Source organism: Gymnoscopelus braueri (assembly GCF_963280865.1).
Source record: "Gymnoscopelus braueri genome assembly, chromosome: 12".
Classification (NCBI taxonomy): domain Eukaryota; kingdom Metazoa; phylum Chordata; class Actinopteri; order Myctophiformes; family Myctophidae; genus Gymnoscopelus; species Gymnoscopelus braueri.
Window position 1 is genome coordinate 37,212,847 of NC_137614.1, and position 17,928 is coordinate 37,230,774.

Here is a 17,928-nt window from a genome sequence, read left to right on the forward strand (position 1 = left end):
ATACAATGGCAAACCTTCAGTGCTTCTAGAGAGAGGAAGCCAAAATGAGAGAGGAAGAGGCGTGCAGTCTGGAACTCCTGGGAGGGCGCTGGGGGTTTGCAGTCAGTCTGTGGGTCCGGGAAAGGCTTGGACCTCCACAGGTCTTCACTGTGACGCTCCAGGGAGTTCTCATATTCGATCTGCTTTGCCATCATGCTGCAGAGCCGCTCATGCTGCAACTCCAGCTGCAGAGCACAAGTAACACTGAATGGTGAAACCCATACAAACTACAGTATGTCTGCAGCGTGCACAAGAAATCTGCCGCTGGTTGGTCCAGCGGTTTGTGAGATTATCTCCGAGCACACAGACACAGAGAGATAGCCAAGACTCTCTTTCTGGACAGCTTGCTTATGAGGAACCATGCTATAAAAGAACGTGCTAAACAATGCTGAAGTTATGTATGCTGACGCTGTCTGGAAACAATCTAATTCAGCTGTACTGTACAACAAAAAAACATTCGGACAATATTTTAGGCAAAAAACAGGCCATGCAGTTGATCAGTATTGATTCATTTCAGATTTACGAAGTCTAGTTAAACATTTTGTTAACAGTATTCAGGAGCTCACATGCCGTATACGATTCTCAGCAGTCTGCAGTGTTTTCACATCAACTTTTGGTATCGCCTTAGCTCACCAACAGTAACCTCTGTTTTTGCCCAATTATATATATAAACTCCAAGAAGCAGTACCCAAAGCGCCATAAAGCCTGATTTATAATTTGTTGTGTACAAGTATAGCAGACCAAAAATAGCAGATCTATAAGCTCACAACGCATCACAGGATGACACATTGTGAGTTTGTAAATCGGCTATTTTCAGTGCATGACAAGTTGCGCAACCAATTATAACTCTTAACACCTAATCTGCCAGAATTATTTCAGATTTTTTGCTGTAGACTGCCAGAGATTTTTCATTGAAAAAAAAAGTACTCAGGAGCCGAGATACAGAATTTTTAAGTTTTAAGTTAACAAGGAAGTGGATAGGAGTTTAAATCTTCAATAAATCATATCTCCTTGGTCTTTGTGTCAAAAAACAAGAAAAAAAAGAAAAGAAAAAAAAAGAAAAAAAAACGTTTTCTTTTTTTTTTTGAACTCAGATCTGCGTCTTTGGCAGCCAGGCGAGAAATTAATTAGAACGCAGATATGCGTCTTTGGCAGCCAATGTGTTAAGAAGTCAGAATGGGAATTAGTGTGCGAGAGGTCCTCTCACCTCTTTATTGACGATGTCGTCCAGGTCTGGGATGCTGACGTCAGCTTTGACCAGGGGGATCTTGTCCACCTCCTCGGGGAAAGGCCTCTGTTTAATGTTGTACTTGATTCCCACCAAGTTATTGGGTGTCGGTCGGCCCTCGGGAACAAACACCTGCTGTGGTGTAAAAGGAAATGTCACAATTTCAAACAACTTGTGTTATTTCCTCTTACAACCATCCATGATGCATTAGTCCATGCTAACGCCGAATCTATATTCCTTCGCATGACTGCGTTGCTTGCCGAGAAGAACAGATCTTCAAGCTAACAAGGCGTCGCAACCTGAGGATCTGTTGTTTTCAGCAAGTGACACTGCCGTGGGAGACAGTGTCTTCAGCTATTCAAAAACAGATGTAGACCTGCCATTTTCTACATTTTAAAAACAACGTGAAAAACATTTGTATTTGTTTTATTTAGGAGACAAAATGAAATCATTTGGGACACCAGTGTTAAAGTGGTCGAGTGAGCTCACCCTCTGGGTGGCCCGAGCCCCTCTGGGTTGATGGAAGAGTTGCATGGTCCAAGCATGTCTCCCTGCCGTCCCTCGGATCAGGACGGTTACCGATGGACTGGGGTCTGTGAGGACGGAAAACAGCATGAGGGTCAGGTTCTGAAGAAAGCCAATTAATACATTGAGCATGCATCTGTGTCATTTTAGATTTCTTTTGCTTTTCAAATATAGCAGATCTACAAGCTCGCTACGAGCTTGTAGATCTGCCATTCCTTTTTTAAATCGTGAACATTTGTGGAAATCTTTGAATAAATATATATTTTTAAGCAAACATTTGTAACTCAAAGTTTTGCTTCTGGGGGTCCCTGGAACGAAATATTTTGAGATGGAGGTCCGCGGCCAAATACATATAATTTTGGGGGTCCTTGACATGAAGGAGTTTGAGCACCACTGATATAATAGCATCATACGTTTTTTTAAAAAACTGTTAGGATATAACATAGCTCTACAAGCAGATCTACATAGCGGATCTACAAGCTCATAGCCGCGCTATGAGCTTGTAGATCTGCAAAGAAATCATAAAATGACACAGGCGCGCCTTAAAGGGTTAAACAGCGTTTAAAATGCCAAACGGTTGCACCCACTCTGCTCATTGCCCAGCGGCTGCTCCAGCATGGCCAGGATGACCGAGTTGTCCAGGACAAAGTAGCGGAAGTTACTGGCCCCGGTGGCACTGAGCCTGGCGTAGCCGATGAGGGTGTCCTCGTTGAGCAGGCTGCAGGTAGATGATGTCCCGCTGGGGGAGGGGAACGCACCCAGCACCTGCATGATGCTATTAGGGGTGCAACAGTTAGATCAAGCTGATCGATTTATCAGTTATTTAAAAAATAAAATAGCAGATTTAAATAGCATCTTTATCCAAAGAGCTTTATGATGTGAATTACATTTAACCATTCACTTATAGTGCATGTATGTGTTTGTCATTATGTAAGTATTGTGCTATGGCATTAAGAAATGTATGACTTTATTGCATTCTTGTTTTTTGTTGTATAAATAGTTTGTTTGTAAATGTTTTGATTTATTTAATACTTTATTAGTAATGTAAACATATGTAAACAGCACTACTGTAGGTACAGTCAGGCATTAAGGCTAAATGGATAACACAAAAAAGTCCAAGGGACTTGTATCCATTATGGTCCTATGGTGGGGTAGTAACGATCAAATAAGTCAACTGACCAAAAAAATAATGGGCCTTTATTTGGTTACAATTGTACACCGTTTGTCAATGACAGATCCGGGGGCCCACCAGGGGTCTAAATGAACACCTCTGGTTCTGTAACTCAAGAGTATGCAAATGGCACCAAATGGACCCGTAATCCATTGACATACTCTCCCAGTTAAATAAACACGGATGATTTTACAGTGTAGATTGGGGTCGCAGAGATTAAAATCAAATGATATCAAATGGGGGTTAGTGGCCTAAAGTATATCGGATTGGGGGTCCTTGAAATTAAAAAGGTAGACAATCACTGCAACTGTACACTCAGTTAAATGAACCCTCTTGGCCAGGTAAGGACATGTGGATGGCATCTCACCAGGAGAGCGTGGCCTCAGCGGCGTCCTTCACCCTCATGGAGGCGGGGTTGTGCTCCTTCTCCCCTTTATGACGCACCTCTTGGTCCTGTCGAGATTTGCTACCCGAGATCCCCAGCTCCACGATCTCCAGCACCTCCACCAGACAATCCTGATGACAACACACAAAACTCCTCATATCCAGGACCTTAAACTACAGCAGTGGTTCTCAAAGTTTTTTCATTTCAAGGACCCCCATAACTCTGAGTGTACAAATGGAACCAAATTGGTTCCATTTGTACGCTCTCAGAGCAGGGTTCCCACACATTTTTACCACTTCATTTCCATAACTTTTCCAAAGTATTTTACCCCAATTCCAGGCCTATTGCAATCATATGGTGCAATAATGAGGCCCTTACTCCAGTGTACTATGCCCCAAGACAGAGTCAAGCGAAGCTGTCACGTGACAAAAAGAACAGATCTACAAGCAACGTATCACGGTGCAATGTGTTTTTGGCTTGTTGATCAATTACTTTTGTCACGTGACGTCCTGTATACATAAGGCCGCAGACTCCGCCCTCACGCAACTCATGCAGCGAAGCACTACATTTTACCATGTTACACATTTCTCGTAATGTTAGACATGTTTTGGGACATGTTTTTTATTAACAATATCAATAGCCAAAAACTGTGTATATCCAAGCATTTAATTAATTCCAAACCTTTTCCAGACCTGGAAAACAGTTTATCTAATTTCTAAATATTTCCAGGAATTTCATGACCGTGGGAACCCTGAGTTACAGACCTGCAAGGGTCCATTTGTAACCCCCTCAGGAATCCAGAGGGTCCCTGGACCCCACTTTATAGAACCTCTACTACAGGTACATCTCCTCTTTTAGTTTAGTTAAGTTTTTGCCAAGCATTCACACTAATCGCTACACATCATCTCTGGAGTCATGTGATAAACTTGTATCACATATATTTTTTATATTCTATTGGCTATAATTGGTTACCAAAGATTCTGGGAGGAGCCTATATGACAAAAAATGCTTATAAAGATAGTGCCAATAATGTTAAAAGTTTAACAGTATATCATAAATATATGATTTCCCCCACAGCATCCTCGGGTCCTGATGGCTAAGCCTACACCCACGGCTTAAACAGACCTCGGTAGGCCAAGTACAATTAAAAAACATAAATTCACTGGATAAAATATGTATTACTATTTTTGTATGTATCCACCAGATCATTACCTTCTCATCCAGCATGTCAGGATGTTCTGTGAGCCAGACACACAGGAACTGGAAGGCAGCTACAATCATTGAGTGGAGGTCTCTAGACTGAAGAGGGGCGGGTCGGCTACACTGGTAAACAATGTAGCCACATATGGAGCTGACCGCACGCTTACGGTCTGCAGAGTCTACCCCTGCCTTCACCTGGGGGACACAGACAGAATCATCTGAATCATTCTCAAAGTTCACCACATGTCGACGCGTTATGAACTAGAAGATTGGCTATTTTAGTATTTATGCTATAAACTGCCAGAGGTATTTTCATATTTTTTTAGCCAGTGCCAGAGTTTTTCATTGAAAAAAAAAAAGGTACTCAGGAGCCGAGATACAGAATTTTTAAGTTTTAAGTTAACAAGGAAGTGGATAGGAGTCAAAAAAATCATATCTCCTTGGTCTTTGGGTCAAATTGGGGTCAAAATATATATTTTTTTAAAATAATTTGTTTTAGTTCACGTAGATCTACGCGATTGGCACGTGGCGGCTTTAAATAGGTTCGCGTAGATCTACCTGATTGGCAGTGAATCAGTTAAACAATATGTAAAAACATCATTAACCCTGGACGGTTACACACATTTCAAGCAATATAGTAAATATGAAATACACACAAACTGAACTTCATTTTATTGAACCACTTGACAACCTTTTTGGGGACAAATTAACTCATTCACTGCCAGAACTTTTTTTTTTTTGCGTTTGCCCACTGCCAGAAAATTTTCATTGAAAAAAAAAAAGTACTCAGGAGCCGAGATACAGAATTTGGGTCAAATTTGGAAAAAAAAAACAAAAAAAAAAGAAAACTTATGAAAATGTTCACCTGTAATGACATGCCCAAAATAGGGAAACCGTGTTGTAAGAGGTAAAAAATTGGGGGGGGAAAGGCAAAATAAAGGCCAAACTGATATAATATACAGTAGGTCGGGCTCTAATCAACATTGTACTTAGGTAGGCTAGATTAAAGCTCAATGCTGACAAGAACTGATCTTCAAGCTACAGTAACAACATGTAGGCCTTACCTTGGCCAGTCCAGCCAAAAGTTCAAGGGCAGCCAGTGAGATGCTCATGTCCTGCCTCCACTGGGAATTGAGCCTCTGGGTGACAAGGTGGATGCTACGAACCAGCAGGCCTGCCGCTGTGTCTGCAAGAGCTAGAGCATATGACACCCCGAAATACCAACCACCGCAGAGAAGAGTAGAGAGAAAGGCTGGGGGATTAGGACTAGACCCCCTAAGCATCGTTTCCATGCTAATAAAGAACATGCATGAGACAAATATTTAAAAGTGGTGTAAGTGATATATAAAGTAAGTGTTAAATAGCTTCATATTCCGACAGTAATCATTGCTATAGTGTTTGTTCATTAAGCGGCCCCGTCTCTCTCAAGCAGTTTAGTGAACCGAACATCCATTTTCAGCTCAGGATATCAATTTTATCCAATTAGGAGTGAGAGCTCATAAAAGTGAAATTAGAGGTGATGAAGAAAAAGAACGTTCAGACAAAATTGTGACTGGAACACAACAAAATTAAAATTATGTTAAGTCAAGTTAAAAATGAATTATCTTTGTGGGGTTCTCTTACCTGATTGGATAAAATTGGTATCCCGACCTGAAAATGCATTTCCTGTTTACTAAAAGCTGGAGAGACAGGGTCCAGGAGTGCCACAGAATACTTTGATAATGTTTGGAATTCGTCAATATCACTTCAGTTTAACCACTTGTCTTAGGCACTGTATTTGGCGAGTTCTTTTTCAATCTACACCAAATCTCTTCGACAAAAATAGCAGATCTACACGTGTTGTGAGCTTGTAGATCGGATATTTTTGGTGAAAGTTCCCCCAGAATAGGGATGTTGGGATTCAAGTGGTAGTATAAAGTTATTTTCAATCTGTCCTAAACTGATATTCTCTCAAGTTCTTTGTAATAGTGTATCTTAGGAGGAAAGATTACGGTATTTACGTACCGCAATGTGACATTAATGCAAGGTTTCATAAAGTAACAATGACATTCAGGGGTGCCGTGGATGACCTGAAACAAAAAAGTTTGAGAACCACTGCTCTCTAGCACTGATTACTATCGGAATATAAAAGTTAAAACATTCTTTTAGTTTCTTTTTAAACAAAAACATATCAAAACCTATCACTTGCACCACCTTTAACCCATTTAGACCTGGAACCCCATTACATAACTATACCTTTCAAGCCGGGAACACTTTTGGGGTTCTTGTTGCTATGTACGGTATATAGCAACGGTATATAGCAACATTTTTTTTAATAAATTGTTTCAGAAAACTTAAGTCAGGATTTAGAAGGCGTTTTTAGAATCGGCCTCAGGTATAAATGGGTTAAAGACACACACATATGAACCAAAGACTTAAGGCCACGACCACACTAATACATTTTCATTTTAAAAGGAAAACTATCTCTGTCTGCACCAGTGTTTTAACACCGTTTCAGAAATAATGTCCATACTAACACGCCTGTTAAACAAAAATATATTAGTGTGGATATAGTCTTAAAAGATTGAAGAATAATAGTAAAGGCATTCAGAAAAGTTGATGTTGCCCTTAATCACCTATACAAACACAAAAAGTACAGGAGCAGTTTATCCTAGTTTAATTGACACAGCAACACAGCAAAAAAAAAAAAGCACACTGGTATAACCTACAAAGATTTTTTATCCAGCGCTTCTTAATTCTGTACACCACTTTAACCACGTTGGCTATAACAAAACACAGGCGTTCATTTGATTAGTTTTATTTCATACATTTTCTTCACTTACGAAGACATGGTGCAGCTGGCATGATATCATTACATAAAATGTTATCATTTTGTCACATGTTCATCCGTTTGAGAGATACCTTTTTGAAGATATCAAAAAAGTGAGAAAAGGCAGAAAGGTGCTCAAAGGTTATTGATGGTTATTGAAGGACCATTTGAATGCAGTCACTAACAATTTAGTATCGATAGTGGAATGAAGGGTACCGAGCAGGGGTGTAACTTTTTTACTCATTTTGTGTAATCTTTTGAAGAGTAGCAAGGATAACATTTATGATCGTATTCTGTTGCAGTCCTGTTGCAGAGACTCTGCTCAAGACAGATGAGCATCAAAATTAAATGTTTTGCTTACTACACCCATGACACTGTCCATTTTCAGGCTTTTATTACATTTATTAGACCTGAGCACCATCGCCACAAACTCCTCGGTGACGGTCAAAGATGCATCAGTGCAAATATAAATACTCCCAGTCCCAATGTAGCTCCATCAGTCATTCAGTCATGTTGGTGCTCTCATCAATTGCAATAGAAAAGGCAAAAAAGTTGCCCCTAAGTGCTTAGTGAGTAACATTCTGCTACGTTGTTTTACATGTGTTGCCATTATTTTACACAATGGCAGCGTTGCCTGTGCAGTAGTGGCAACAGATAGATATTTAGCATATTTGTATTTGAATATATAAGTTCTTTATAATATATATTTTGTCTGAAATCATCCCAAGGGCCAGCAGTCTGACGCCACTGGTATAAAACATGCAGAAGGGTGCCAATCATGTTGCTTTTCAGTGAAAAGGGTGAGTGTAAAATGAATGTCAATGTTTTTGTTCCATAATGGTCAAAATCAAGCATATAAGTACGGTATGCGTTATAAGCAAATGTTAATTCCAATCACCAATTCATTAGGAAGATATTGAGCATTAGATAAATAAACCTCATGCTCTAGGACTTGAACTGTTTAAGGTCACAGGAAGTGCCCTTTGTTTCCTTACCGTAGTCTCGAAGCAGCGCCTGACCAGGTCGCTCCGATTCTGGGCTGGTGGCCTCAGTGCTGCCCCCGCTGGTAAAACTGATGCCACTACTAGTGCGGCTGTGGCTTTGGCTTTTTAAGGTTGTTTGGCCCCCATCTATACTGCCCTGAAACCACAAACAGCTTGTAGATCGGCTATTTTGGGTACGGGACACCAGCACGCATCTAACAATAAATCACCCCAAGTATGTTATACGAAGTGACTCGGACAGTAGAAGTAGAAAACAATCATGGTATTTATCTAAATAACATAGTCAGCATCTGTCTACAAGTGGAAAACATACCTGGAAACTAACTAACATGGTATTCATCTAAATAGTCAACAAGCAAGAAGTGCCGAATCAGATTTGGGGGTTTGAAATCTGATTCAAATCTGATTTCTAAAGATGTGTCTCAGTCTCGACACTGAAGCCCGATTTATAGTTCATCATTCAACGGTGTCGTTCACCGAAAATAGACTATCTCCAAGCTCAAAACGTGTCGCATGCGTTGAGAGATTGTAGTAGATCTTCTATTATTGGCGAACAACACTGTCATATATAATATAAGTTATACATGACTTGCGCCCATGTCATTACGTGAGCAACCAATACAGATAGGGTGACAATGTCTGAATCTGATCACGTGCAAATACCAAAGTGGACAGTCATATTTAAGAAACAAATTGGATTTACAGTCTGAACAAAACCTTAGATGCAGACTATCTATCAATAAAACCAGACTTACTGTTTCAGTTTGGGCACCTATGGACTCCAGCAGTGCCGAGTCTTGCACAATATTGAGCATTGCACCTGGCGTGGTAAAGAACAAGAAAGTAAAAACACAACTAATGGACAGAGGTACAACGAATGAGAGAAAGAATGAATAAGTAAGCAGATGGCTACCAAGGATGAGCTGGGTGTTGTTGGGGTCCGTTTCGGTCTGCAGAGCTCCGATCAGGACATTGACCAAACGCAGTCTCAGGGACACAAAGGACACAGGCTGGTCCTGACACCCGTCCTCCTCGCTGTACTTGCCCTCCAGCAGAACCTAAAACAAACATAAGAGATACAGTGAATGGCCCTGCAGTTTAGTAAAGGTAAGGATAAGAGCCCAGCCGTATGTTGAAGATACAATCTGTATGTTTTAACCCATTAAGACCTGGAACTGTGTCATTTTTAGCTTTACACTTTACACTTTGGGCTATTCAAAAATAGCAGATATACAAGCTCATAGCGCTGCACCGAGTGCCGCGCTACGAGCTTGTAGATCTGCTATTTTTGAAAAATCTTGAAAATGTGTGCAAATCTTTGAATATATATATTTTTTAAGCGAACATTTTTTACTCAAATCGTAGCTTCTGGGGGTCCCTGGAACTAAATATTTTGATGGGGGTCCGCGGCCAAATACATATCATTTTGGGGGTCCTTGACATGAAAAAGATTGAGCACCACTGATTATAGAAACATACGTTTTTCAGAATACTGTTGGGATTCAGGAGACATGTAGAATCGGCTTCAGGTTTCAATGGGTTAAGACGGTGGAGAGAGGCAATTGAAAAGACGTCGGTCTAATACTACAGTAAAGATGGCGGTGCATCTAGTGCACAATCCGCTGTGTTGTCTGCTTCAAATCACTTTTTTGACAACCAGTAGGTGTCCTACCTGACACCAGGGTCAAAATGTCTTAATGTTATAGTAGGGAGACTACCTCCAATCACTGCAGATGTTCTCTACCACACAGATTGTTTAAATGTTTTAATCATTCAAATAATTCCAGGATTGTAGCCTTAATTGGAGAGAATGCAAACAAAACAAAATAAAGCCAACAACCGACAAAATGGTCTACGTTTATTGAGGTCCTTTAACACATTGCCTGCCAAGGACTTATGCTTACGTCCTTTTAAATGAAACACTTGCCTGCCAAGGACGTAAACATATTTTTTTCCACAAGAGGGCGCTCTAACACAACTTAGGAATGATGAGAGAAGGAATGGACGGATGTGACGTCATCCCGAAAAACATCACCTCCGTCCACTCCTATGTTAGGATTTGTAGAAAAACGGATCTAAACGGATTTCTCATTTTTTTGGGTGAAAACGAGCCTTATTCAACGAGCATAGCAACAGAATGGCCGATCGCGGTATTTAAGGTAAAAAATGCTGGCATGGGGATGAAAATTGATGTTTTAATCGGAAGTCAATGTGTTAAGTCAAGAAGTAAAGTCCTACCTCGGATTTGATGTTGCCAAAGTGGTGCGGCAGGGGCAGCATGGCCAGCAGGATGTTGATGGAGGCTCTCCGTAGATCCGTGGGGTTCAAATACATCTTGAACTTTGACAGCTCCCTGGAAAACATTTACAAACCGTAATTCTCAAACTGTACTTGAACCGCTGAAGCACATGAGCCCTAGCGTCACTATTCTGTGCATGTCATAATAGACGAACATCTGGAAAAATAGGCAAGCGCATTAATGCGAAGCGGTGTTAGCTTGTATATCGTCTTATTTTCACAATTGCCGTACAATGAAGCATATAGGGTTTAAACGGTTCATTTCAATCCATCGCACGACGCTTGCCGACTAGAACTGATCTTGAAGATCGGTTCAACATATTGTAATACAAGGTATAACAACTCCTATACTTCATTGACTGGAGTCCCCCAGGGCTCTATACTAGGCCCCCTGCCTAGTTTTTACTTCTCTAAATATCTTTGCAGAAAACAGCTGATCTACAGGGTGGCAACTTGACGCGTTGTGAGATTTTTTTTGTGCTATTTTAGCTGAACACTAGGGTTCATTGTGGATAGCTTATGCTTAATAAAATCTATGTGTTGGGTAAGTTTTGAATTGTACCGGTCTGGTAGAATGGTCTCCAGGGCAGCAATGAAATATGGCACCACTACGTTGATGCCCTTTAAGTCCGAGCAGAACAGGGAAGAAGAGTTGAGGATAATGGACGCCAGCACTGGTCTGCAGATGAAGTCAGAAATCTGGAGACCCTGAATCAGGACCATGTAGAACCTGCACCAAGACACAACCACCTCTTTAGTCGGAATGCAAAAAGTACACCAGTGGGGCCTTGTGTAAAAAGGTACATTGAAAACCTAATGTATACAAATATATCACATTTTCAACTGAGAATGTGTCCCAGTGTGACATTTTTCAGTTGAAGGATCAATTAAAATCTGTTTGATGAATTCAAACAGCCGCCGTGTCTACTGTCACACCTACGACCTCCACATGCATAGAAGTTCACGTGCAGTCAATACCGTGAGCACAGCACACAAACAATGTGCAAGGAAATTTATTTACAAAACTAGATTTGGCAATGTTTCAAACAACCATGCTCTATAAATAAAATATTATTATATTCAAGTTATTTTTATTTTATTTTATAGAAAAACATAAAAGGCTTGATCACGTTACCTGGACAGGTAGACGGGCAGAATTTCTTCCCCCGTTTTCTTGCTGCAGAAGATGCGGCAGAGCGTCCCGCAGGCTTCTGCTCTTCCTGCCTCATAGCTCTCTGGGAACTCGTTGGCGTCAAATAAGGGGTTGGACGCCATGGAGTCTGTGGACATCTGAGAGCCCTTCCTCCGCAGCTCCAGACCCACCTGAGTAGCTATGGCTGTGGAAAATAGCACCCAAGAGTATAAAACGAGATAACAAGGAACTGAACTGAAATCTGGTCATCCTAAACATGCATGAGTAAAAAATAAAATAGGCAAACATCTTAACTCTTATTTTATGCGCACTGCAACCAAAAACACACATTAAAAAACTGAAAGTGAAGTAAATTATAAATAGACCATGAAGCAGACTTAAAAAGTCACACTCAAAACCAGGACGATAAAAAAAATAAAACAATTATTTGATGTCCGAGCACACACACCAATGGCAGGCATACAAAGAAGGGACCTCTGACACAAAGACTTTGTCACAAAAGTGCTAGAGCTATCTCTGACATAATGTGTGAGAAAGTGTTGGTGGAGGAGCTTAACATGGCAACTGTCATTCCAAGCTGTAAAGGACCACAATGCAAACTCCCTGTGTCAGCACCCTTACTGTAGCGATAACGTCACTGTCACTCCAGCTAACGACCATTCACTTCATGCATCGAGGCACCAAACCAATTAAATCCAAACATAAAAAAATACGGATTGACAATGCATTATGGAACAACAAAAACAATTCATGTAATCCTCCCACCCCGCACAAACAGAAGACAAAAAAAGAAAACGCTGACATATGGTGATGAAGGTGATATATGGTGGGCGAAGTCAGACTTGGTGACGATCAAAACGGGTGATGAGTCGGTGATCTTAAAGACTCCATTCCATCACCATTTAAGTACATTGAGAGAATGCTGGTGAATGCTTGGGTTGCGTACAGGTTAGAAATAATAATTAGAGCCCGACCGATTTTGTAGAGTTCTAGATCACCCTTTACTGATATTCTGGCCGATATCAAAAAGTGCAACATTGTAATCAATTTGAAAATCTCAGATTTAAGTTTCTATTTGAGAACATTTAACTTATAAGCAAACAAATAAAAGATAAACAAATAACTTTTTGATAGATAAAACTAAATCAAGTATAAATCAAGTATATTATAATAAACTTCCATGTATAAAAACTTTATTTTTTAGCTATATAAGTAAATAAAATAAAAAAAACACAAAACTGAACTACTTTATTTACTTTTATTTAACCACATAAGTCCTATTTGTTTTTATTTATTTTTTAAGTTTCACTTATAATGACATGCCCAAAATAAGGATGCCAGGATGGAAATGGTTAAACATCGGGACACATCGGCAAATAATGGCCGATATATCGACCAGACAGATATAGCGGGTGGGCTCTAATAATAATCATAATAAATGAGTAAATAAATAAAATAATGGCTGCAATGGTTATGGAGAAAGAAACAAAAAAGCAAGGATTTTGTCAAGAACCGACTGTGAATCAAGTGAGAGTAAAAGCCGCTGTTCCTACTTACAAGATTTATAAGAAAGGAGAATTTGGATAAAAGAGGCTGCAAGATAACAAAAATAGTGGAGAGACACAAAATCAAAGCAGATCAATATTTTGGGGGGCAATTCCTATCAGACATGAATTGTTTTTTTCTTTTATTCTCCTCAATGGATGACCGTTAAAACCACTACAGCTGTTGAAAATAATTCAGACATGGTGGACGCATGCAAGACACTACACCAAAAGAGAAATAAAATGATGTGAACAGTGATGCCTGATTTATACTTGGTTGCATGCCATGTAGAGCACCAAAAATAGCTGATCTACAAGCTCACAATGCTGTGAGTGTGAGCTTGTAGACCGTCTATTTTCGTTGGGCAACTAAGTGTGAATCATCCTTGAGACCGTGCTAACTCCAGAAGTGGCATTATTGTCACTTAAAATTTTCAATAAAAATAATCCACTGTAAGGTTATGACATAATCAATAGCATTCACTTCAAAATCTGGGGATTTTCTCCCATAGAGAACGTAAACCACACAGTTATAGCCTATTCTATGCATATGCATTATGCACTATACAATCGATTTAAATATTGGACATAGAGTACGTAAATGAGATTTCTTTACTTAAAGACTAAAATCTTATATACCAGTCCACTTCTAGCCATGCCCTCCACTCTCACAAATGTCAAAGTGCCAAACTTCCAGCCAAAAAGGAAGGCATATCCCACGTAACATACAGTTTAAAATAATAATAAATAACACACACACACACACACACACACACACACACACACACAAAACAGAAGGTACATAATTCCACAAAAAACACATAATGACCACAACGACAAAAACACCCATCCACGCATGCAACAACAATATCAGTCTAAAAATGCTGTTGCACCGTAGCTATGAAATGCTGACAGAAGCCGACGTGCTTACCAGTCATACTGGGGTCTCGGCTGAGCCCGCTGTGGAGCTTACAGTGCACCAGGGCGGCGTCAAAGAGCCACTGGCCAAACAGGTTGAGGATGCTGTTGACCTTGGGCCTGGACGGAGCTGGGAGCGGTCTGGTCTCCCAGCTGCTCTGGCTGGGGCTGGACAACAGGGTCGGGGAGGACGACGCCTGCTGCTGCTGGTGGGACACTTTGCCCGGCTGCCCACCGCTGCCCTGTAGGGGGGAGGGGGGGGGGGCAGAGATGGTGATCATTACCAGTGTTGGGTAACTTTACTATTACAGACCTGTCAACATTTAGATTTTCTGTTGCGTACCGCTGCAACGTTTGGGGGGATTTTTTGGGGGAGTCCCGAACGCCTTTTTTGGGGGGCTTTTAAAAGTAACTTGTTACGTTACAGGATTACTGCCATTAAAAAGTTCCCCGTTACGTTACAGGATTACCCTCTGAGAAAAGTAACTCGTTAAGATTACTTTTGCGTTACCGACGATTAAAACCCCGTTGCGAGGAATGATCTCCTTTACACGTTTAGATTAAGTTTGGTTAATATAAAATCAAGAGTGCAGCCTACCGGAGTGACCACCAGTGTTGTGGAGCTGGGCTGGGCTTCACCAAGGCATACTGTACTGGCACGTGGCACCTACTAGTGGTTGCACAAGGGAGCCGTGGCACCCCCACGTGGGGACTGAGCCTGGGGTGCCAGGCCCTCCTACCCCTTGTCACTGTCTTATGAGTTTGCAGTATTGCTTGTTTCTCTCGCACAAGTGCAAAATTTCGCGCACGCGCAAAGCGCATGCATGGGTCTCTCTTTCTAGCCTGGTAAACACCCCCTCCCTCCGGAAATCTCATGCATTGCATTGCATTTGGTTTCAGGAAGGAGGGTCTGGGATTGCTCACAGAGTAAAGCTGCCCGAACCGCTGCGCATACGAACCAATCAGCGGCTGCTAGGGGCGGGATCATCCAATCACCTGCCTAGTAGCTTGAAAAAATGAAACTCCGTCTGTCATCGATTCTGCGCCCGAAGTCTCAGATGCAAGTACGCTGTGAAACAAAATGTGTGTCGCAAGCTTCTTCCATTTGACGGAGTGAGGTTACTCTCTTTCGGCTCCCCCACGAATATACAAACCTAGGCGCGCGTGTGGCCTTAGACTTATTTGCATTGATGTTCTTACTAATTTCACAAACAAATCCAAAAAGAATGTGAACGTTTCCACGACCGTACTAAAGGATAAACTCTCAGTCTTCTCTCAATCTCTGCCATGTCACACAGGACAACCGTCAGACCGAAAGTGGTGATCTATTGAGTAGAATGATCACGCAATCAACACAGATTGCTGTGCAGTTGGCAAGGCATCGGTCACCATTTGTGTAACATCCGTGCAACTCTCCGTTGACAGACAGATTCATCAGGAAACAGCACAAATGTGTTGGATGGATTTTACATTTCCTTTGTGGCAACAGAAGGATCAGGGAAATATTCTTGAAAGTAACGCCACTGTTTTGGAAAAAGTAACTAAATAATTGAGTTCTCTAATTGCAAAAGTAACGCATTGGGTTGCTCCGTTGCTCGAAAAAACATTATGATTACAGTAACGGCATCACCTGTAACGCGTTACCCCCAACACTGATCATTAATTTACACACCTGATACCCCCAACACTGATCATTACACACCTGATATGACAAACATAGCTGCCACAGGTCATTACTTGAACCAACTGTCACTGTGTCGAGCAGAAACCTTTTATCTCCATATTTCATCTTTCTATGTTTTTTCGTAAATTAATGCCCTAATTTCATAGTTTGTCGTATGACAGTGTCACGCAAAAATTGTGATAATAGCAAATATGATCTGCTATTTTTGCAGGCCAATAATTGCATGTCCAAAATAGGGACGCCAGGTTGAAAATCGTTAAGTCTGGCGGAGGGTTTTCCAAATATTTAACCCATGAAAAGTATTGAACTTTGGTGCCCGTCAGACTTACGGTTGAACTCTTGCTGGCGGTTTTGGTGACCACGGTATGTCGCTGCTTCCGGCTGTGAGGAGGCGTGGTGTTGTTGACGGAGGGGGGCGGAGACATGCTCAGTCTGTTGACTGGTGTGGGCGGGGCACTGTCCGCTCTGGGACGTGATATACCTATTCAGAAGAGGAAGAATTAGAGACAGCTACACACTTTGAATACATCACGTCAGATGATCAAGTAGGAAGACTTGGGAATCTGGATGCAACACGAATTGGCTGAGTTGTGACATAATCACAACTTGGCAGTTTGTTAAAAGGCGATGCTACGGTGGAAAAGACTCAGAAACGTGTGATTCAGTGGCATAATGAGTGTCTTACTTGCGTGTGTGTGTGTGTTTGTGTGTTGTAGCCGTTCTACAATACGAGAGCTTGGAGAGTGTCTATTTTGGAAAATATATGAGAAGTTTCGACATTTTTTGAAAACCTTTAGAACAGTGGTAACCAAACTTTTTAAGGCCTTGACCACTTTTTATTCCAATGTGTAAGCCGAGATCTAACACTACAGTATGTTCCAAAAAAACACCATGAATGAAGACATCAGATTAATTTTTCTGACAGGCTCAATCTATTTGCATACATCCACACAAAGGCTAGCAGTCTAAATACAAATAAATAAAATGACAACATTTTAGGAAAGAATTTATAAAAAAGGCTGAAATATTAGAGTTGACACTTTTTAGGTAACTTTTTTAAAACTAATGAAAACACACAGGGACATAACATAAATAGTTATTACAGATATCTAATCTTCAATGCAAAATATCGATTTCCTCATCAATTAATATTCACATTTAGATGTTATATTCAAATGATTTTGTTTTTATTGACATTTGACAAAAAGGCATACACATGACCATATATTTGTACATATCTGTCAAAAATATCTGTGATGACAGATTATCTGTCATCAATTGTTATGGGATAATTTTGTCTGTGAGGGTTTGTTAACGTTTGCTCATGAGTTTAACTTCAACGCTTGTCGGCCGGCTATGTTGCTCCACTCGGATCCAAGGTCATTAAAAAAAAGGTACGGTCATCTACATCATTTTCGCTATCCAGCAATTCCAGCCGGCAGATTCGGTGCACTGGGAAGCAAACTGCAGCCGAGAGTTCGGTGGAATACATTGAAGGTGGACTAGAACAAACACTATTTGTGAATGACTGCGACCTTAGTATCGTGATCGACCGGTTGGTTACCACTGCTTTAGAAAACGTTTATAATGACGTGCCCAAAATAGTGACACCAGGTTGAAATCGTTTAAAAATCCGTACACAAAATTGTATTTACTAACTTTATTGAGCATACCGGTATTTAATTGAGGATTACGCATTCACACACTTACCAAGGAAGGCGTCGACCAAGCAGCTGATGCCCCTCATGGCCCTGAAGAAGATCTGGGGCAGCTGCTTCAGGCAGGGATGAAGCACCACTTCTTGAGGTATGCCACTAGAATTTAGAAACTGCTCCTGGAACTTTGGCGTGGTGCTCACTATCGCTGGGTTGCTCAGGTCCACCGGGTTGCTATGGGAACCACAGAGGGTCAATATGAGCGAAGCACATAAGAGCCAATCATAATAATTCATACTCTATGCAGCGGTTCCC

The 17,928-nt window shown here is 41.0% G+C and overlaps 1 protein-coding gene across 5 annotated transcripts in view; it reads right to left on the reverse strand.

Annotated features, from left to right (window-relative positions):
- Positions 1-17,928, reverse strand: part of ralgapb (Ral GTPase activating protein non-catalytic subunit beta) — a 35,071-nt gene that overhangs the window by 9,969 nt on the left and 7,174 nt on the right. For 2 of the 5 annotated variants that reach the window (XM_080443468.1, XM_080443467.1), the window contains exons 7-22: positions 17,669-17,847; positions 16,288-16,439; positions 14,288-14,516; positions 11,795-11,996; positions 11,222-11,389; positions 10,600-10,714; positions 9,275-9,419; positions 9,117-9,181; positions 8,353-8,497; positions 5,613-5,743; positions 4,561-4,743; positions 3,331-3,479; positions 2,380-2,567; positions 1,757-1,860; positions 1,247-1,402; positions 15-224 (exon numbers count right to left, since the gene is read on the reverse strand). In XM_080443468.1, the coding sequence (XP_080299594.1) occupies positions 15-224; positions 1,247-1,402; positions 1,757-1,860; positions 2,380-2,567; positions 3,331-3,479; positions 4,561-4,743; positions 5,613-5,743; positions 8,353-8,497; positions 9,117-9,181; positions 9,275-9,419; positions 10,600-10,714; positions 11,222-11,389; positions 11,795-11,996; positions 14,288-14,516; positions 16,288-16,439; positions 17,669-17,847 (2,521 nt within the window). The remainder of the gene's footprint in view (positions 1-14; positions 225-1,246; positions 1,403-1,756; positions 1,861-2,379; positions 2,568-3,330; positions 3,480-4,560; positions 4,744-5,612; positions 5,744-8,352; positions 8,498-9,116; positions 9,182-9,274; positions 9,420-10,599; positions 10,715-11,221; positions 11,390-11,794; positions 11,997-14,287; positions 14,517-16,287; positions 16,440-17,668; positions 17,848-17,928) is intronic. The other 3 variants (XM_080443471.1, XM_080443469.1, XM_080443470.1) reach the window with 3 other exon arrangements.